Genomic DNA, 23,434 nt, shown 5'->3' with positions numbered 1-23,434 from the left:
TCACTGTTTTAGTAAAGATAAGGATGTTGAATTTTGATCAAGTTTATTATTTTAGTCCAATTCTGGGGTTATGCAATAAGACATTGGAAATTTGGCAATGGGTTAGTTTTAATTCAGATCACAGGAGGACCAAATGCGGTCAAGTGACATGGGTACTAATAAATTTAACAAGTTGTGGAAACGTCATGGAAAACGGTTCTGAGGTAGAAAATGGGCACGCAAGCCCTGAGAACCTCAGTTGCTGTTTCTTCTCATTAAAATATAAAACTTCACAACTTGTTTTCTGTATGCATGTGTAATTTTAAGCATCTTAGCGTTAGTAATTATATTATTTATAAGTAAACGCAACCGAAATGCACTATTTTGTAATTTTAAGTGTTGTTAATCATTTATTTATTTTTCAGGATATTTTGTTTTTGAACTCTTTCCTAAAAAAGAGTGCTTTAAGCTTTCCAAAGAAGACTTCATGGAATTAATTAAATTGGTATTACCATATTGTTTTGGAATGTCACTTAGATAAAAGAAAGAGCAGACAATGCCGCTGATTCCGACATATTGAAGTATATCACCATGGCCATAAAAGGTGACTACATGTAACAGCCGGTTCAATCTGGTGGTATTGAGTAAATTTAATAACAATTGGCGCGTGTCTAACCTCTTGTGGCGTCGCAGTGATAGAAGATGTACATGTATAAGGTGACAAAGAGGATGTGACATTTACAGAGGGAGACAGGGCAGACGAAGAAACTATATATATAATTACTTATGCCTCAAATTGCTCCGTTCGATGGACGTGCTGGCACGTCTAGAGACGGTAGTCCGGTTGATAGAGAGCAAGTGAGATCGCTCAAAAATTTTTTAGGCCGGTGTCGCCGTAGGGGTTTCGCCTATGGAGATGGTCAGTGATGAATTTGATCGTATGGGGAAAACCCTTGAAAGTTATTGATTAATTTTCCATTTCGGAGATCCACTCCGGAAATCGTTCAATTCTTCACCAGATTGCTGTATGTGATATTGTAGAGTTTTTGGGGGATGCTTAGCAAGTCAGAAAATGGAATGCCTTCCTTGCTTTCAGCCTCTACTTCTTAAACTTATTGGCCTTAAAAGAAACAATTTGTGAAGTTGTATAATTCTATTGAGGGGAAACGGCAACAGAGATTGTTATAGGGCTGGCGTGGCTATTTTATAACTCAGAGCCGCTTTCCATGACGTTTCCACAACTTGTTAACTTTCTTGGTATACCCGTGTGACTTAGCCGCATGTGGTTTGCCTGTATTCAGTGTTTCATAATCTTGATTAACACTAATCTATTGCCAAGTTTCCAATTTCTAATTTCATAATAAACATAATAAACTTAATCAAATTCAACATTCTTGATTTTACTCAAACAGTGTTAATTACATAAAATATCTGATGTATTGATCAATAACCCAAGTGATTTGGAAATCAAAGATTAAGTTACATGTTGATCTTCTTTCAATAGTTACCACCCAGAGTACACGTATCTAAAAAAAAGATCATTAAAATCTTAACAAAGACCCATAAGTTAGGTAACATTTGACCTTGCACTGGATAAAAAAAAAGTCCCTTAAATAAAATAAATAAATAAATACTATATGATTATAAAATCAAATATGAAAATATGACAAAATACTCTCTCTTTCTCTCAATTCTCTAAAAGAAAATTAGAACTTCTGTGACTTCCAATATACCTCTGAACTATTAAATGTGAAACAACATTGTGTTGTATGTCTGTAGATTGTATGAAATAAAAACAAATATGCCACAATCAAAGAAAAAAGGTTTCAACAAAAAATTAACAAGTGGAAACAATTTTACATACATACATTTAAAGATTGAAACAAAAACCGCTGTTCGTATCTCTGCTAGTCTTGCCTAGATGGACCAGTGGTTAGCGCGGTGGCCACTCACTGCTAGGAGAATGGGTTCCAGAGGTCGTGAGTTCAAGCCCCGGCCGGGGCGGAGGTGGAGCTCCAAAAAGGTGAATTTCTCTGTGCTTTATATATATATACATGTATAAGGCTTCGTTGGGTCACTTGTACATTTTCCTTAGCATATTTACGAACAGCGGTTTATGTTTCAATTTTTAAATGTATTTGATATCATATATCATATATGATATCATATATCATATATTCCGATACCAAAACGAACACATTGCGTAAATATATTTCAGTAAAACATAGAACATTGACAGTTATCTCAAAGTTTCTTTTAATTCATGAAACCAACAATTGAATTTGAGATATTCGAAACTTAATTCAAATGTGTGTAAGCCATTTTAAATATTAATAATTGTCAAAATGATGTAAATCAGCCATTCTGAAATGAACAACAAAGAAAACAATCGAATGTAAAGTTTGTCAGACTCTTGTAGGATAATTTCCCATGTGATTGTTTCAGACAGCGAAGATTTTTCTTCAAAAGCAGTATCTTCGTCTATTTTTACCTGCGTGCTTTCTTTGGCCTCCTTCGTCATTTTAACACTATCAATTTTATTGGTAGTTTTTGTTAATGCCAATAACAAAGCAGTCCATTTGCGAAGTTTCTCTGGAACCTCGGAATTCTGGTTGATCTTTTCGTACGTCATCGATGACAAAATGACACAAATTCCAATAAAGACACTATTTTGCAGAACCAGCATCACCATGATGTTATACAGACTAATCGGTTCAGCCACTGGTGGCAATGTATCAGCAATCATGTTTAAGAAAAACACCAATGTCAGTAAAATTGTTAAGGAAAACGACACGCGCTCCCCCGAGGAAACTGGTAACTTGAAGACAAAGATATTCAGAAAACCTAGACAAGGTATAGGTGATAAGATATTCAGAATATAAAATGCTGGTCTCCTTTGAAACTCTACTGTAAATGTTATCAAACTATGATTGTTGGATATAGCTAACATCGAGTGCCTTTTTCTCACACTCAGTACCCTCCATTCTTTGTTTTCAAATTCATATGCCGCGTACGGAAAATCCGTGGAAACCATTACTAGCTTGTCATCGGGCAACCAGCTAATAACTTGCAAATCACAGCTGTGTTTGTCAAAAGGATAGTACAAAAGATTTGCGTCGCATCGAGTCGTCGAGAATCCTCCAAACACATTAAGAGCAGTTCCATTAGAAAAATATAGAAGACTTCCACTTTTGCTATCGATATTCATTTGCTCAGTTGCTGAATTTTGAAAAAAGATTTGGGGTACCCATACAGAAGTTAATGGTAATCTAATATTTTTTATGTTTGTATTGGACGAATTCCATCTTATTTTTTCGTCAATCCAACTAAACGCCATAAAGCAAAGTGTCTTTAAAATACCAGCCCTTTCATCAAACGATAGAATTGAAATTAGTCCAAAATCTGCATACACTGTAATAGCTTCGCTTTGGTTGATCAACGGTCGAATGTTTGGTGTGTAATTTGCAAGGAGCTCTCGTTGCAGATTCTGCACGTCATTATACCCCGAACAAGAGACACCTGTTACACAAATACTAAAAAACAAACACCATGAAATGGAAAGATGTATTGACTTCATCTTGACACAACCAATCCTGTAATGATTCTAATGGGGAAAAGTTTGTACATTTATAATACTTGGTCTGAATACAATATTCGGGCACTGTCTTTGGGATAGCATCGATCGAAACGTCAGTGTATTTCATCAGAATAATCAAACTACTGGTGTATAGATCTAACAAATCTCTCCAAATGCAAAAATGTACAGATGCACAATGCGTTTATAAACAGATCTTATTTGGTGAGAATTAAGAAGATGGGTGAATAAGGCGTGTAAACTGCCCATATGAGGATAGAATAGATACTATAAAATTAAAATATCTACAAATGCCATAATTTCCTTCTAAATTATTGAAAACAATGTATATATACCATAACATCGATATATAACCCTTAAACATGTTAAATAATTAGAATAGGTTGATTTAAACTGGCGTATGCGTGTCAAAACCTCCAAATAGTGTCATTTTTTAGAACTTCAGTGCTTTTTCTTATATAGAGTGGGTCTGAGCTCCATATTTTTGTCATAGTCTTTATAAGGATTAAAGGAAATGAAACTGAGATGACTCATTTTACTATGGAAATGTCATTTTGTATCGCAACAATTGAACGTTTTAGAAAAAAAATACAAGTCTTGAAATTCGTGGTTGAAGTCGCATATAGCATTTAACAATGGAATTTGTTGTGACTGAAATGGCTCAGTGGTTAGAGCACCAGACATTAGGTAACATTATAGAGCTAGGGTTTTAGGTTGTGGGTTCGAGACCACCAACACTTTATACTTTATCTATTTTTTATCGTTTGTTTATTTATATTCAAAACTGAATATAGTTAGAAATTGTTCTTTTGTAAATTTGAATTATAACATTATCAATTATATTTAGTTGGGAAAAAAAATAAATTTGAAATTGTATTTTACGACTAAACCAAATGGGCATTTGCGCTATCTTCTTTGAAGGTTTATATCAGTGGTGTGAAGTAGCAATAAGATACCATTAAAATAATGTACACCAGCCACTCAATACTAAATAGGAACAAAAATGATCGCAAACAAAACCTATTGCATAGATCGGACACAGTATCCCAAGTAGGTTGATCGATTTTCAAATCATCCTTTTCAACTGGTTCATCTGTATTTTTATCGGGGAAAGGAAGTATATCTTCTTCAGGATGACAGGCAGGAGTTGTTTCGACTTTGTTCTTTCTTTTCACAGATTTTCCTACCATTGATATGATGCAGCTTAAAATATACGGTACTTCTTTTTCCTTTTGAGCATTTTCGTACGCTACCAACGAGAAAATCGTTGCAATCACAATCAGCAAGCTATTTTGCACCTGAGTCATTATAATTATGTTAAAGATACTGACAGGATCACTTATTGGCGGCAGACATTCGGCAACCAGGTTTAAAAAGAATACTAACGTTAGCAAAATCGTAATCGAAAACGAAATGCGTTCTCCAGATGACTCTGGTAAAAGAAATACAAGAATATTGATGATCCCAAAGCAAGGGATAGGTACAAATATGTTCAAAATAACAAAACCCGGCTTTCTCTTAAATTGGATAGTAATTTTAATATTGCTATGGTTTACTCCGTTTGAAAACGATAGTATTGAATGGCTTTTCTTCACACTTTGAACTTCCCATTCCTTGTTAGTGTATTCAGGGAGATTAAAAGGAAGATCAGAGGTAAGGAAAATAACCCGATCGGTGTGTTCATGACTTAAAAAATTCAATTCGCAAGTGTGTTTGTCGAAGGGAAAGTACATAATACTTGCATCACATCTGGTTGTAGAAAGTCCAGCATACGAGTAAATTGCCATCCCATTAGAAGAAAGACGAACCTGGCTGTCTTCATTGTCTCCTGTTTCGATATGCATATGTTGGGTTGCTGCATCATTGAGAAAAAGTCTTGGCATCCACACAGAAGTTGGTGGAAGAAAAAGCATCCGTATATCGTACATGGACGCATTCCATCGTATCTTCTCATCCATCCATTGTAGATGTAATATGCACATCGTTTTCAAAACGCCCGCTCTATCATCAAAAGATAAGATCTCCATTAATCGAAATTCAACCATAACTGTCGTCGGTTGACTTTGTTGAATCACCGGACGGATACCAGGAGTGTAGTTTGCGAGGATTGAATGTCTTAGATTTTGTTCGTCATCATAAGTATGAGCATAGACTCCACTTGCCCATGTCATAAAACACAGGTAAAGCAAAAAGGTGTTGGCGCACAGAGGAAACATCGTAAGCTGGTAACGATAGATTTCTTGTTTAAGATTCTGAAGCGAGTTCTGCAAAGTACGTGTTACTGGAAATTGATCACGCAATTGAATTCAGTGAACCGGCATAATGGACGGGATTATAAATGATTACAAAACAAACAGTGCTAAATTTACTTCGAAATTCAATAGTTTTTGCAACTAAGTGCAGCAAAATGTGATGCTTTGTCGAAAAGTTATGGTATCAGTAAGTTATAATTGACAAATTTTAGTTCAATGTGTTCCGTTGGCTTAGAAAATATATTTTTTTTACAAGATATATTGATTTTATCTGCATATGGATACGCAGATAATTTTTTTTAAAAAATTCTGCTAGAGCTTAAATATGTAACAATATCAAGAAAATATTTATTCTTAAAATTGTATCCAAAGTGGATTTAAAAAATCAGAAGTCAGCGTTGTACACAAGTTAACAAAAAGGGAAAAGTGTTTGATTAAATTTTCTTACGCTCGATTTTTCACAGCGGGGCATATTTACATTCTTGTATAGGTTGAAACAGAGATAATCTTTGAGTTCAAGATACTTCAGTTTAACACATAAGATGGCTTTACCGATACTTTCGCTGGGAGTATCATTTTTTTTTTTTACAGCTGTACCAAATAGTAGCAAGTACATAGTTATCCATTGAGCGGATCCAGAAAATTCAGCTAGGGAAATGGGTGTGTCTGGGATAATTTTGTTTGGAAGAAGGTAGGATCGGGGTCGGAGGCCTATTTTCGGTAAATATTCTTGTATTATCAGAGTTCTAGATAAGGTCAAATCAGATGTATGGCAGCTCGGCCGTTGCTGGGAACATAAGTGTATGCCAAAGAACCAAAGACTTGAGTTTAAACTTATATAGATTGACACACACACACACACACACACACACACACACACACACACACACACACACACACACACACACAGAGTTAATAATTTTTAACTTTTTCTCAGCCATTTGCATCTTGTTTTTAAACTGAAAAAAAAAACCCCACAAAAATAAAAATATTAAATATATTATTTATTAAACTTTGAACACGCATAGCATAACAAACCAAAATAAACATTCTGCATTCCTTGTTACATTCAATTTAAAATAACTATTAAGCTGCGTCTTTGATTGCAGTTTTCAAATACATGTACCATGATTTGAATATTAATTCACATTTCTAAATACACTGTATATACAGTAATTGTCTAAGTTTAATCTACATGGAATGTACCAGAATGAAAACTGCTTAATGTTCATAGCAGACTTTAAAAGGCTTAAAGAAACTGGGAACATAAACCAATTCAATGTAGTACCTTTGCAAGCTCAATAAACTTAATTTTCTGTGACTTCCAATATACCTCTGAACTATTAAATGTGAAACAACATTGTGTTGTACGTCTGTAGATTGTATGAAATTAAAAAAAAGAATGCCACAATCAAAGAAAAATGGTTTCAACAAAAAATTAACAAGTGGAAACAATTTTACATACAAACATTTAAAGATTGAAACAAAAAGCGCTGTTCGAAACTCTGCTAGTCTTGCCTAGATGGACCAGTGGTTAGCGCGGTGGCCGCTCACTGCTAGGAGAATGGGTTCCAGAGGTCGTGAGTTCAAGCCCCGGCCGGGGCGGAGGTGGAGCTCCAAAAAGGTGAATTTCTCTGTGCTTTATATATATATATATACATGTATAAGGCTTCGTTGGGTCACTTGTACATTTTCCTTAGCATATTTACGAACAGCGGTTTTTGTTTCAATTTTTAAATGTATTTGATATCATATATTCCGATACCAAAAGGAACACATTGCGTAAATATATTTCAGTAAAACATAGAACATTGACAGTTATCTCAAAGTTTCTTTTAATTTATGAAACCAACAATTGAATTTGAGATATTCGAAACTTAATTCAAATGTGTGTAAGCCATTTTAAATATTAATAATTGTCAAAATGATGTAAATCAGCCATTCTGAAATGAACAACAAAGAAAACAATCGAATGTAAAGTTTGTCAGACTCTTGTAGGATAATTTCCCATGTGATTGTTTCAGACAGCGAAGATTTTTCTTCAAAAGCAGTATCTTCGTCTATTTTTACCTGCGTGCTTTCTTTGGCCTCCTTCGTCATTTTAACACTATCAATTTTATTGGTAGTTTTTGTTAATGCCAATAACAAAGCAGTCCATTTGCGAAGTTTCTCTGGAACCTCGGAATTCTGGTTGATCTTTTCGTACGTCATCGATGACAAAATGACACAAATTCCAATAAAGACACTATTTTGCAGAACCAGCATCACCATGATGTTATACAGACTAATTGGTTCAGCCACTGGTGGCAATGTATCAGCAATCATGTTTAAGAAAAACACCAATGTCAGTAAAATTGTTAAGGAAAACGACACGCGCTCCCCCGAGGAAACTGGTAACTTGAAGACAAAGATATTCAGAAAACCTAGACAAGGTATAGGTGATAAGATATTCAGAATATAAAATGCTGGTCTCCTTTGAAACTCTACTGTAAATTTTATCAAACTATGATTGTTGGATATAGCTAACATCGAGTGCCTTTTTCTCACACTCAGTACCCTCCATTCTTTGTTTTCAAATTCATATGCCGCGTACGGAAAATCCGTGGAAACCATTACTAGCTTGTCATCGGGCAACCAGCTAATAACTTGCAAATCACAGCTGTGTTTGTCAAAAGGATAGTACAAAAGATTTGCGTCGCATCGAGTCGTCGAGAATCCTCCAAACACATTAAGAGCAGTTCCATTAGAAAAATATAGAAGACTTCCACTTTTGCTATCGATATTCATTTGCTCAGTTGCTGAATTTTGAAAAAAGATTTGGGGTACCCATACAGAAGTTAATGGTAATCTAATATTTTTTATGTTTGTATTGGACGAATTCCATCTTATTTTTTCGTCAATCCAACTAAACGCCATAAAGCAAAGTGTCTTTAAAATACCAGCCCTTTCATCAAACGATAGAATTGAAATTAGTCCAAAATCTGCATACACTGTAATAGCTTCGCTTTGGTTGTTCAACGGTCGAATGTTTGGTGTGTAATTTGCAAGGAGCTCTCGTTGCAGATTCTGCACGTCATTATACCCCGAACAAGAGACACCTGTTACACAAATACTAAAAAACAAACACCATGAAATGGAAAGATGTATTGACTTCATCTTGACACAACCAATCCTGTAATGATTCTAATGGGGAAAAGTTTGTACATTTATAATACTTGGTCTGAATACAATATTCGGGCACTGTCTTTGGGATAGCATCGATCGAAACGTCAGTGTATTTCATCAGAATAATCAAACTACTGGTGTATAGATCTAACAAATCTCTCCAAATGCAAAAATGTACAGATGCACAATGCGTTTATAAACAGATCTTATTTGGTGAGAATTAAGAAGATGGGTGAATAAGGCGTGTAAACTGCCCATATGAGGATAGAATAGATACTATAAAATTAAAATATCTACAAATGCCATAATTTCCTTCTAAATTATTGAAAACAATGTATATATACCATAACATCGATATATAACCCTTAAACATGTTAAATAATTAGAATAGGTTGATTTAAACTGGCGTATGCGTGTCAAAACCTCCAAATAGTGTCATTTTTTAGAACTTCAGTGCTTTTTCTTATATAGAGTGGGTCTGAGCTCCATATTTTTGTCATAGTCTTTATAAGGATTAAAGGAAATGAAACTGAGATGACTCATTTTACTATGGAAATGTCATTTTGTATCGCAACAATTGAACGTTTTAGAAAAAAAATACAAGTCTTGAAATTCGTGGTTGAAGTCGCATATAGCATTTAACAATGGAATTTGTTGTGACTGAAATGGCTCAGTGGTTAGAGCACCAGACATTAGGTAACATTATAGAGCTAGGGTTTTAGGTTGTGGGTTCGAGACCACCAACACTTTATACTTTATCTATTTTTTATCGTTTGTTTATTTATATTCAAAACTGAATATAGTTAGAAATTGTTCTTTTGTAAATTTGAATTATAACATTATCAATTATATTTAGTTGGAAAAAAAATAAATTTGAAATTGTATTTTACGACTAAACCAAATGGGCATTTGCGCTATCTTCTTTGAAGGTTTATATCAGTGGTGTGAAGTAGCAATAAGATACCATTAAAATAATGTACACCAGCCACTCAATACTAAATAGGAACAAAAATGATCGCAAACAAAACCTATTGCATAGATCGGACACAGTATCCCAAGTAGGTTGATCGATTTTCAAATCATCCTTTTCAACTGGTTCATCTGTATTTTTATCGGGGAAAGGAAGTATATCTTCTTCAGGATGACAGGCAGGAGTTGTTTCGACTTTGTTCTTTCTTTTCACAGATTTTCCTACCATTGATATGATGCAGCTTAAAACATACGGTACTTCTTTTTCCTTTTGAGCATTTTCGTACGCTACCAACGAGAAAATCGTTGCAATCACAATCAGCAAGCTATTTTGTACCTGAGTCATTATAACTATGTTAAAGATACTGACAGGATCACTTATTGGCGGTAGACAGTCGGCAACCAGGTTTAAAAAAAATACTAACGTTAGCAAAATCGTAATCGAAAACGAAATGCGTTCTCCAGATGACTCTGGTAAAAGAAATACAAGAATATTGATGATCCCAAAGCAAGGGATAGGTACAAATATGTTCAAAATAACAAAACCCGGCTTTCTCTTAAATTGGATAGTAATTTTAATATTGCTATGGTTTACTCCGTTTGAAAGCGATAGTATTGAATGGCTTTTCTTCACACTTTGAACTTCCCATTCCTTGTTAGTGTATTCAGGGAGATTAAAAGGAAGATCAGAGGTAAGGAAAATAACCCGATCGGTGTGTTCATAACTTAAAAAATTCAATTCGCAAGTGTGTTGGTCGAAGGGAAAGTACATAATACTTGCATCACATCTGGTTGTAGAAAGTCCAGCATACGAGTAAATGGCCATCCCATTAAACGAAAGACGAACCTGGCTGTCGTCATTGTCTCCTGTTTCGATATGCATATTTTGGGTTGCTGCATCATTGAGAAAAAGTCTTGGCATCCACACAGAAGTTGGTGTAAGAAAAAGCAGCCATATATCGTACATGGACGCATTCCATCGTATCTTCTCATCCATCCATTGTAGAGTTAATATGCACATCGTTTTCAAAACGCCCGCTCTATCATCAAAAGATAAGATCTCCATTAATCGAAATTCAACCATAACTGTCGTCGGTTGACTTTGTTGAATCACCGGACGGATACCAGGAGTGTAGTTTGCGAGGATTGAATGTCTTAGATTTTGTTCGTCATCATAAGTATGAGCATAGACTCCACTTGCCCATGTCATAAAACACAGGTAAAGCAAAAAGGTGTTGGCGCACAGAGGAAACATCGTAAGCTGGTAACGATAAATTTCTTGTTTAAGATTCTGAAGCGAGTTTTGCAAAGTGCGTGTTACTGGAAATTGATCACACATTTGCATTCAGTGATCCGGCATAATGGACGGGTGTGTTAATGATTACAAAACAAACAGTGCTAAATTTACTTCGAAATTCAATAGTTTTTGCAACTAAGTGCAGCAAAATGTGATGCTTTGTCGAAAAGTTATGGTATCAGTAAGTTATAGTTAAAAAATTTTAGTTCAATGTGTTTCGTGGGCTTAGAAAATATATTTTTTTTTACAAGATATATTGATTTTATCTGCATATGGGTACCCAGATAATTTTTTTTAAAAATTCTGCTAGAGCTTAAATATGTAACAATATCAAGAAAATATTTATCCTTAAAATTGTATCCAAAGTGGATTTGAAAAATCAAAAGTCAGCGTTGTACACAAGTTAACAAAAAGTGAAAAGTGTTCGATTAAATTTTCTTACGCTCGATTTTTCACAGCGGGGCATACTTACATTCTTGTATAGGTTGAAACAGAGATAATCTCAGAGTTCAAGATACTTCAGTTTAACACATAAGATGGCCTTACCGATACTTTCGCTGGGAGTAACATTTTTTTTTTTTACAGCTGTACCAAATAGTAGCAAGTACATAGTTATCCATTGAGCGGATCCAGAAAATTCAGCTAGGGAAATGGGTGTGTCTGGGATAATTTTGTTTGGAAGAAGGTAGGATCGCGGTTGGAGGCCTATTTTCGGTAAATATTCTTTTATTATCAGAGTTCTAGATAAGGTCAAATCAGATGTATGGCAACTCGGCCGTTGCTGGAAACATAAATGTATGCCAAAGAACCAAAGACTAGAGTTTAAACTTATATAGATTGACACACACACACACACACAGAGTAAATAATTTTTTACTTTCTTCTCAGCCATTTGGATCTTGTTTTTAAACTGAAAAAAAAAACCCACAAGCATGAAAATATTAAATATATTATTTATTAAACTTTGAACACGCATAGCATAACAAACCAAAATAAACATTCTGCATTCCTTGTTACATTCAATTTAAAATAACTATTAAGCTGCGTCTTTGATTGCAGTTTTCAAATACATGTACCATGATTTGAATATTAATTCACATTTTTAAATACACTGTATATACAGTAATTGTCTAAGTTCAAACTACATGGAACGTGCCAGAATGAAAACTGCTTAATGTTCATAGCAGACTTTAAAAGGCTTAAAGAAACTGGGAACAGTAGTTCATAAACTTAATTTTCTCCCTAAGCATGTTGATTGATGAATCTTGATTCCTAGTAATAAATTACAACATACATATAAATATGCTATGCTAACAGCAATGTTCATCAGGACAATGAAAGTGTAAACATTCAGTGATTTAAATTACACAAAATATTAAGGTATTAAATTATAATTACTTGAATCACACAATTTGGCAAACAAAATTAATAAACATTAATATCTATATTCCAGTATTCAGTTTTAGACCACCAATACAACACAATATACATGTAAATGACTGCACATGTTCAAAAGCTGCACATTTAAATAAACTAAAAAAAATACCAAATTTGATTAGCTTCAGAGGCTGTCCCAGTAAAGTATAGATAGAATCTGCAAAACCATCATTTTAGGATTAGAAGATCTAAATTATTTAGACACAGTACAAGTTTTTTGACTGTCAATCCTCTATAAAATGTAATGTTTATAAAATTAAAAAGCCCAAAATGGATTTATCTCGATCTAGACATGTCCTTAACATTTCAGCACCAAATGTAAAATCCAAAGGATTCAGGAGAAAAGCATTATTATGAGAGGATAATATATTAGTCAAACAATATAAAACTAGAACTGTCCTAATGGGACTAATACCCCCGCTAGGCTAATTTCAAATGGGACAAATAATTGAATTGAATAATAAAGGTTTGGAACACATACAAAATTTTTTTTCTAGAATTGTAAAAAAAAAAAAATTAGTTAACAAAAAAAAAATAAAATCAAAATTGTCAGAATTTCACTGTAAATACATATCTATAACAGTAATACATTTACAAATGTATGTATTTGATGATATATTTTCTTAATTTAATTGATTTAAAGAAAAACCAACAAAATGACAATAACCCCTCCCTTTGCAGTGAATAGAAATACCGGTAGCCAAGCAATGCTCTTCTGTTGATAAAACTTTCAATAGCTTTCTAATAAGAGTCTTGACAGATGCAATATAGTTGTTTCAAATTTTCCTCACTTTCTCCTATGGCACAATGGAACTCCATATCAGAAAATTGATCCCATAGGACTATGATTTTCTTTGATGAACTTGTTAAATTTAATAAACTCCCAAAACATTACCATAATTACCATACTATGTAAAAATATGTAAAAAAAGAAAATATAATATTACAAACAATTTTAAAATTGCCAAAACACTACAATCATATCAGTAATTTTGAATTTCATTTAAATTAATGCCCAATAGGGTCACTTCATCAATTTACTTGACAAATAAATTTAAACAACCTCTAAAAATAGTTTAACTTCTTTATTAATAATTATATTATTTATTTCCTTATAATTATAGACCTTTTGGTTTACATGAAACAGTTTTAAAATAGCCCCAAAACCATCACCCACTTTACAGATTATCAATTTCCCCTAAACACATGCTCCATCTGAACCATGGCTCAGATATTGGCTCCCTTGGGACAAATGAATTCAGCCACACTTGTCTTTGATGTTCTTATTAGCTCCTAACAATTTATCATTGACAAACAAAAACTTTGCATTGTCAGTTGATAGAATACTTATAAAAAATAATTTTTTTTATTAATTAAGACATAAAGACAAAAACCTTCATCTGGATGTATTTATATAAATATATTTTAGAGTGTTTTCTATTAATTAATTAATAAAATCTGTAAGGATTACCTCCCTTACTTTTCAACATTAGTGTACAATATATAGAATAAGGAAAATGAAAACTGTCATAAAATCATTAAATCTTGTCTGATCTTAAAAAAAAAAATTGCAGGTGCACATCTTCAGATGGTGTTCAACATATGTACAAATTTTCAAACTGTTCCATGCAGTAATAAAAAATTCTATAGGGGGGACAAAGTTGCGTCTACAGACAGACGGACGGACAGACAGACGGACAGGGTGAAACCAATATACCCCCCTAAACTTCGTTTGCGGGGGTATAATTACATGCACTAGCAGGATCTGATAAGCAACATTTTATTTCTACATCTGTACTGGCATCACTATTTTTAAAAATGGACAGCCTCTTTTAAAAGAAGTATGTACTTGTAGTTTGATTAGATTGAAGAAAATAAAATTTCAATAAACTACAAATGTACATGCAGTTCACACTTAAGAAATTTCCTCAGTAAGTTGGTTATCATATATCTTGGCAAATCTAATAATAACCCAAATCATACATTATTATTCAAGCAATGTGCTAAAAAATAATAATCTCTGAACAAAATATCATATAATCAGGAATGATAATCATTTATAATTCTGAAGGATGATTTAACTTAATATTAAGCTGTATCAATTCTTTGACACGTCATCTGTACACAACTTCTTTGCTTGCTCTGTGACAGCATCTCCTGATCCTTTTCTTTTTTTACTGCTGAAAGATTCAAGGTAACGTCATGAAAACTAAAATACACTAAGAAACTTTTTTTTATCATGATGATAAATATCCAAATTCACAAAAAAGTCAAGATCAAATCATCAAAACTAAAATACTTCCAGGACACTGTTTATTTTGTTTCATGGAATTCAATATCAAAATTCTTAATTGGTTATTACTTTATTAAAAAATTAATATATTCCTAATTTAAATCTGTAATTAATGTAATTTACATGTACCTGTCCAATGTCTCAATGGTTAAACCCTGTGATGTGATAATAGAGGAAGGACTAGTATAGAATGTGATGGGATCCCCATTGACATCCAAAGTGGTTGGCAATTCTATCTTCATTCCAGCCTCCTCTATAAAGTTAGGTCACAATATTAGAATAAGTTAACAGAACATACAGTAACTTCAACTTCTTTTAAGAACTACATGCATATATTTATTGAAAATTTATATCCCTAAACAGTTTGATGATACATGAAATGCTACATTTAATTTGAAATGCATGTACGAGAGAAGTGTTTCATGCAGTGATGCATGCTGTGTGTATGTAGGAAACCACCCACCTTGTAGAGTTGAGATGTTGTCAGTGTTTGCCCTGACTAGAACTGTATCTGCCGTCCTCTGAATCGTCTGGCTGCTGATCAGGGTGGCTAAATTGTTCTGAGATTCATTGCTTTGTTCACTATCTGTTTCTAGAGTAGCTTGTGTGCCCTCATCTCTTAGCTAAATTAATGGCATTGTACATTTATATTTAAATAAAGAAGGAGCTTAATTTAGTCCAAATGGATACATATACAAAGCATATACTTTGACTTAATTAAACAATCTAAACCATTTATCAGTGTCATGACCAATTGAAGCAGCTTGACCTTTCGACTTTAATATTATGTAAGGCTGAATATTTCACTCTCAATAAATGAAATTTGTAAATGTAAAAGCGACAGAAATAGGACAAAATCAAATTTGCCAATCTTATAAATTGTTTAACACATTCAAAATATGCTATTTTATTCAAACTCTCCAAAACTTGCTTATCCAAAGCAGATTTTCCAAGTAATACTCACTATTTGAGATCCATTTGAAATCATGGTGTAGGTCTGAATAGGAGCTCCATCTAGCTCTCTGTCTCCAGTTTGTGATACAGTAAATGTACAGTAGTCATCTGGGGCTCCGGATTTGGAACTTTCAGATTCCTTTTAAAAATATTGCACATCAAATTTTAGTCACACAAAATCAATTTCAACCTATTAGTAAATACTTCATGAAGAAACAAAAATTGTGCATGATAAAATGTTATATTGTGCATGTTATATATAATGGAAGAGAAAACCTACATTTTATGTACATAAAAAACAAATTGCTTTATTCCCTGTAGCATGCATACCTGTGTCTCTTCATCTACAATTTGCATCATCACCTCTTCCATTGATTTTTCCTCTAGTTTATTTGCAACAATGACCTCCTCCACAGACTTTTCTTGAGCCAGTGTATGCAGTTTAGAAGTAACTTCTTCCACAGTACCATCAGGGTGTACAATAACTACCTTTGGCATGTCACCCAAACGACCAGCTTTCAGATCAGACAACAAACTTCCGTGGATCAGTTGATCACTTGTTAAGGAGGATTCTATGCCTTCAGGTTTTGACCTATCATGTATTTCAAAATTGTAAGCATTATCAAAATCAGGATAATTACATGAAGAACTATGGATTCCTAATTAAATGTGAGGAATTAATTTCTGCGTAAAATTGTGAGAATCAACCCTCGCGGATTTTGAAGTCTCGCCTTTATCTTTCAGACAGTTTTGAACTATAGGAAATCATAACAAAAAATTGGTATTCTAACAATTTGATACAAAACAGCGGAATCGCGAAATTAAGTTCTTGTGTAAAATAAGGAATTTACAGTACATAGCTAAATGCCATTTACAAATGTTTATGAAAATAATAATAGACGCACATTCAGGAAAACACTTTTTCAAATCCAAGCTAAATTATTAAAAACTCAATGAAAGATCACGTGAATTCAAATATTATGGACCTATTGAATGATATATAAATTGTAACTTCTCAAGAATTAAAAATTCAACTGATGATAATAAATTTTAGATATAAACACATTAAAACAAATTTTTAGTGTATCAGTTCCTTAGAAGCAAATTCTTTGTGCCAAAGTCAGAACTTTGAATAAAAACTGACCTATTTTCATCGGTACTTCCTTTATGGATAATTCTACAAAAACAAAACAAAACTGTTATTTTTTACAGTCTCCAATGCAGTTGCAATATCACTTATACTTGCATAAAATGAACATCATTTTCTTTCTACCTATTCTAATCTTATAGCTTTTTCCTTTTTAAAGTATCAAATCAATGTCCCTTGTTCTGTAAAATACCAATACCAAAACGAAATTCAAGCCTAAATCATCATGTATGTGCATGAATGATTTCAAATAAATAATTATCTGAATTGAAGAAATTCATGTACAATTATCATTGAAGAGATTTAAGCAGTGTTGAAACGGACTGCACATGTTAACAAAGCTTATGTTTCAAGTTTTTTTTGGGGATATTTTCATAATCAAAAATACATGCTTGTTTAATCACTTTAACTCAGGTAAAAATTATTGATAATGGAAAGAAAGAATCTTACAATTTTCCAGTAGAAATATAGCTAGATTCATCTGTATGATATAGGCCTTTGTGTCTTTTAAGTAATTGTTTCTGTCGGAAAGTAGCGTTGCATTCATCACATTCAAAAGGTTTTTCTCCTAAAAACAAAAATATGCCTTGCCAGTGAATAATAAAGTTCATATTCAACAACAATCAAAATACATGAAATTATGAAGTTAAGTAAGGTACATATAAATATTGTCTTTGATAACATACCAGTATGAGTAAGATTGTGTGCTTCTAAGTGGCGCAGGGACATTGCAGCATAGTCACATTGTTCACATTTAAAGCATCGCTCTCCTTCGTGGGTTTTCATGTGCATCTTACAGGAATATCGATCAGGGAAGGTCTCAGAACACTTCCTGCACTGCAGAGGAGTGGTACTGGTATGAAGTTTCATCATGTGGATTTTAAGGTCGGTTCGTCTGCCACAGGTGGTGGGACAGAGTTCACACTGAAACACTGGCTTGTTTCCAGTGTGAATCAACTTATGTGCCTTCAGACTGTTGCTCTGGGTGAACCTAGCTTGACAGATATCACAAATGTATGGCTTTTCCCCAGTATGTATGCGCAAGTGGCGCTTTAGTTTGTATGTGTCTGGGCTGGCATAATTACAATGCATGCACTGGTAGGGTCTTTCCCCTGTGTGAGATCTCATATGTCTTTTGAGTTTGCTCAGCTCAACACTGGCATACTCACACTCGGTGCATTTATGAGGTTTCTCAAAAGTGTGCTTGTACCTGATGTGTCTAACAAGTTCTCCTGATGTGGTGAAGGCAGATTCACACTCTTTACACTTGTGTGGTCGAGTTCCAGTATGTGTGTTTACATGGTTCTGCAAAGAGGCCATGGTTTTGAATCCTCTATCACAGATGTTACATTTATGTGGTTTATCCTCTGAGTGACTCTTCATATGCCTCATCAATAGGTAGCGTTTAGGACTAGTGTAGTCACAGTACCGACACTGCAACAAGGTGGTGTGTGTTCCATGGATGTCAAACTTTGGTGCTATTTCAATGACTCGTCTAACATTGCCGTCCTCATCAATCATTTCCTCCACCGCATCTTTCTCAGTCTTTAATGCATTCATAGATCTCATATCTAGAGTTATAGGCTTTAAACTTGTCCCATCTTTCTCCCCATTATTTGTCACAATCAAAAAATAATTCATGGGCTCTCCCGGGCTTCCATCTTGAGGCATGAGGGTGACCATAGGTAGTTTATCTCCTCCTCCTCCCATGCTGGGTATAAGCATCTGAGAGGCTTCCACTGCCTCAGGAGGTAACTCATCCGTCTGCACTGCCACTAGCTGGGGCTGGGAGCTATCGGCAGAGTTTTGTAGAGCTACTAACTGTGCTCCTGCAATCTCTCCAGACTCCACCTATAAATCATAAAAACAGTATCAAAGTAAGTAAAATCAATAGCCACAGGTAATAGTTCTTATATATGATATGTAAATGCAGTTTATAAATTCAGTTAAACACATGATAAAAAATAGTTTGTAAGGGAATAGAATAGAAAAGAATGTGATAACATTAACTTTGATTTTTTCATCAACATTAACATGGCAAACCACAAACCTTCTTACCTGTAAAGTTTGTTGGTTTGTTACATGACCAGGACTGGATACTGCCACAGATGCTAGCACAGCTTCTGCCCCTGACTTGTCTTCAGCAGATATTACAGACTGAAGGATAATATCAAAAGAAAATTAAAAGCTTTTAAATTTTTACAAATTCACTACATGTACATGAGCAAATTCGATCAACTTCTGAAATTATAATTTCAATACACCAAAGAAATTAGCCATGAAATTAAAAATACTCAATAACCTGGATTTAGTTAGTAAAACAATACAAGTTCAAATCTGTTTACAGAGTGTACAAGGCGTAAAGTTGATGTTACATGTACCTGACCAATCTGTGGCTCGGTGGAGGAAGCTGATGTAAATATTGCTGAGCCTGGGTTTCCTGTCACTAGTTGGTAGCTGGTTTTACCGTTGACCGATATGACTTGAATCATACTGTTGTTTCCAATCTCAGACATGGGAACTTGAACCTTAAATAATGTATAAAATTACATTTTTACCTTAATGTTGAGAGTTAATTATAAATGAAATGTACATAGGTCTACTTATATCATTCATTTTAATTTATAAATCTATATGATACTACTGTAAAAGACGAAGTACCTGGTATGTGTTGGAGATTAAATTCTCTTTAATTTATATACATACATGTAAAACAATTATTACAGAAAAAAATTGAAACAAATTTATGGTAGCTGAATTACGCAAAAAAAACAGCCTGACACGAAAATTAACAGCTACCTGAAGATCTTCAACATTCTCGTCCTCATGTATCTGCCCTAAATTTACGGCAATACCTCCTATGTCAACTACTTTTTCCGTTTCACCTAGAATGATGAAAAAATGAATGATAAAAAACAAACTAAATACAAACTTGACATTAAATAATTCCAACTCTTGTAAATAATTTTTATTATGGTAACAAACAAAGCAAATGAAAGACAACAAATACTGGGATAAAGATGGAGCTATTTTCATAGATATCCTATAACAATTACTCTTAATACCCACGTATCTTATCACATCCATTTTCTTAAATAGCAAGAATGAATAAACAATTTTATTACCTTTGCTTGATGATTCATTGGATATATAGAAATTCTTTTGATGAACATATGTTAGTGTTGCACATAGATATATTGTCTCAATGAATTGTTGAACTGATGCTTTTGCATTTCAATACCTTTCAATTTCTTTCAAAAGGAGTCGAAGAACATGGAAATTCATCATGCTAAGTAATGAGATTTTGTATTCATGACTTTTGATGGGACATAAATTTTATGTTACTGTGCCATGAAGAGGAAGATCAGGAACAATAATTTTTTTTTTAAATACAAAATGTACTAATTTTTCCATGAGTGTTATGATGAGGTTTTAACCCTGCATATACTGGTAATTATTTTCATCTGAAGTTTTCTATGTCATTCATTTTAGCCATACATTTATTTCTTAAACAAGGCGAAAGAGTTCCGACTTACCAATATCCTCTGTTTCACCTGTTGTTGTTCCTTCTGGGTTTCCATCTTTCTCAATCTTTGACTTGTCATCCTCTAGGTTTGTTCCAACTGGCACAGTTTTGAACTGTTGATGAAATCTTTAATATGTTAATATCCAAACACATATGACGAATTTAATGTATGACTATGGGAAAGATCTGTTTTATACATGTACAGTTGAACTGCCATAGGCTATGATCTTGAACACTAATATCTTTGAAATCTCTGAGAAAATAGGTCAACAACACTATTGTTTATTAGTGTTTATTAGTGTGATTATCAAATTGTGCAGTAAAATTATATTTTAAGTTGTATTATTGAGTTAAAATATATATCCATTTAAAATTGAGCCAAGAATTACGCTTCCCGTTTTGGGGCGGTGAATTTCCAGTTTTTGTAATGGCACTGGTTTTCAAGTTTTCCTGGCATGTGAGCTATCAAAATCGTTAAAAAAGAAGAAAATCTCAAAAATTTCGAGCTACAAAATACCTGAAAGGCATTTTGATCACTTGGCTCTATTTCTTTGTTGAATGTAACCAGGTAGCTTTGTAAGTCTTGGAGATTCATGGTGGTTTGTTGGGTGGAGATAGTAGATGGAGGAGACAGTTCCTGTTGCGAGTCCATGGTTTATTTTCCTCCTTTCTATTAAGAGGGCTGATAATATATATCAATACAACAAATATATACAACAGGGAAATAAAAATACATGCATATACAAAATTCAAATCATAAACATATCAATAGCAGCTGTTTTCTGTTATTTTCACTTTATGTATATGATATTTGCTTTCCTTTTATGAAATCATCTTCTCACCTCAGGTCATGGAGAAACATGTTAACAAAATCTATAGCTGATTTGAAATGTATGATTCTAATGTCTCACTGTTAGTGACAATATAATTATAATTTGGCACGTTTGGAGATGACAAACACATGAAATTGAAAGTAAGCAAAGCAAGTATCCAGCGCCACCGTGTAGAATATTTCTGACACCGGCCAGCGCCCTCTGCGTAACACAACCTACCGATAGGGGGACAGAAAATATGGCAACGCTGCTCCTATGATACCGTGTAGAAAGACAAATGTGAAAAAATACAATATAGACTTACTTAGCTGATTCCTTGTGCGCTAGTCATGCACAGGGACATGCTCTTTATCAAGTTCCTTTCTGCTTTACGAAAAACGAGATAAACATGGCGGAAAATTGATCAACAAGGGCCATCGCGTAATGATACGATTTCTGCATTTTCTCCTAAGGGGACAATTTTCTTATGCCTTTAATTCTACACTACAGTATTTCTATTGCCAAAAAAAAGGTTGGAAAGGGATTTATCTGAAAATATAAACATTAAAAGGCATTCAATTGCATTATATTTAGCAGAAAACTAGAGAACTATTTTCTCTTGAGGTTCTCGCGCGTTTAGAATTTACAATGCGAAGAGAAAAAGGCGGGAAATTTCAAACTTGTGAAACGACAGGCGAAATCTATGTAGATACCATTATACAAATTTATTAAACAATTGTCGTTACAACATATTCTATCAATTTACTTACAAAAGACCAGTACTTTTTAATAGCAATAAGAAATGAAAATATTATTGTTCATATGGCTCAAATCAATAACGACAAATTCAAACTGGCATATCAAGTTCTTTTATCAACATAGCCATATATTTATACACAAAATAATTTTTGTTGGGGGGGGGGGGGGGGCGGCAGGATATAAACTTAATTAAAACACCCCAATTCATTATTATAATTCATTATATATATATTTAATTATAATAAAACATTCTGCATTTCAAGCATTGCCCCACCAATTGCACGTCCCAAAAAGAACAAATAATTAACAATTATATAAAACTGTGTAAAATTAATCGATGAAATTACCATTCACCCTGTGCGCAGCAGATTCCAGCCGATTTTACATCCTAAAGGCCCACTTTCGTCATTATTACAGATACGCTACACATCTGGACTGCATTTTACAAAAGAACTTACGACAAAGTCATAAATATTTTCAGTCTCATGGAACAGTCTTTAATGAACAAAATTTATATCAAACCATTTATTTTCAACCATTTTGGTTTCCAGAATTATATTTAACAAATAATTCAATCAAACATTGATTAGTTCTTGATTAATAAACATTCATTAATTTGATCGTAAGTCGTAATTAAGTTCTTTTGTAAAACGCAGCCCTGATTTTTAATGTAAAAAAGAAGAAGTCCAAACTGCTCAAACATTGTACTTCTCTGAAAGGTGTGTGTATTTTTATTAAAAATTGATCGTTCGTCCAAATGTGACGGAAACAATAACTTGGCAGGGACAAATTTATAAATCTCCTAGCTGTGGTACATAATTTTAAAGTATTGTCATTACGAAAAAAGTAATATACACGTGTGTTTTGATTTGATAGAAGGACTCCTTATATCTTGATAAGCCTGTTACTATTGGAAATAAAGTGACATTGTTCGTGTGTGCATTTACCTACACAATATACTATACAGCTTTTATCTCAAATGCCACAACTTTCATTAAAAAAAAAAACACCATGGCATTAGATTTGCTAAACTGAGGTTACGTTTTTCTGTCGAATCCTGAAGTTTTTCTTGTTTGAAACATTATTTGAATTAGTATTAAGATCTTTCAGGGCATATTTAAAACTAGATATCTGTGAAACGAAACTAACAATATGTTATCAGAAATAAAACAGTGCACGATCATAAAGGGATTTGAAGGTTGAACAAAAAGCTTTTAAATTTTTTCTAATTGTTTGAATTAAATATCCA

General features: G+C 33.5%; 2 protein-coding genes across 6 annotated transcripts; both read right to left on the bottom strand.

The window, feature by feature from the left end:
* Window positions 1-1,580: 1,580 nt before the first annotated feature.
* Window positions 1,581-4,475, bottom strand: LOC136274007 (neuronal acetylcholine receptor subunit alpha-7-like). Its single transcript, XM_066079974.1, has one exon. The coding sequence runs from the start codon at window positions 3,554-3,556 to the stop codon at window positions 2,303-2,305; it is 1,254 nt and encodes a 417-aa protein (XP_065936046.1). The 5' UTR covers window positions 3,557-4,475; the 3' UTR covers window positions 1,581-2,302.
* A 7,719-nt stretch (window positions 4,476-12,194) lies between these two features.
* On the bottom strand, window positions 12,195-21,985 carry LOC105341052 (uncharacterized). Of its 5 annotated transcripts, none has more exons than XM_066079973.1 (14): window positions 21,752-21,985; window positions 21,132-21,296; window positions 20,625-20,727; window positions 19,888-19,973; window positions 19,470-19,616; window positions 19,147-19,245; window positions 17,775-18,939; window positions 17,539-17,656; window positions 17,086-17,118; window positions 16,272-16,533; window positions 15,952-16,080; window positions 15,451-15,610; window positions 15,117-15,240; window positions 12,195-14,871 (listed from the first exon to the last, which is right to left on the bottom strand). In XM_066079973.1, the coding sequence occupies exons 2-14, from the start codon at window positions 21,264-21,266 to the stop codon at window positions 14,793-14,795; spliced, it is 2,640 nt and encodes an 879-aa protein (XP_065936045.1). In that variant the 5' UTR covers window positions 21,267-21,296; window positions 21,752-21,985; the 3' UTR covers window positions 12,195-14,792. The 5 variants fall into 5 exon arrangements, with proteins under 5 accessions (XP_065936045.1, XP_065936042.1, XP_011445645.3 ...); XM_066079970.1 differs by having other exon boundaries at window positions 12,195-14,874; window positions 21,132-21,284; window positions 21,752-21,982; XM_011447343.4 differs by having other exon boundaries at window positions 12,195-14,874; window positions 21,752-21,981.
* Between the last annotated feature and the right edge of the window lie 1,449 nt (window positions 21,986-23,434).

Source organism: Magallana gigas, chromosome 3 (assembly GCF_963853765.1).
Source record: "Magallana gigas chromosome 3, xbMagGiga1.1, whole genome shotgun sequence".
In the NCBI taxonomy this organism is placed as follows: domain Eukaryota; kingdom Metazoa; phylum Mollusca; class Bivalvia; order Ostreida; family Ostreidae; genus Magallana; species Magallana gigas.
Note: the sequence above shows the minus strand (reverse complement) of the source record. Positions and strands in the feature narration are given on the sequence as shown.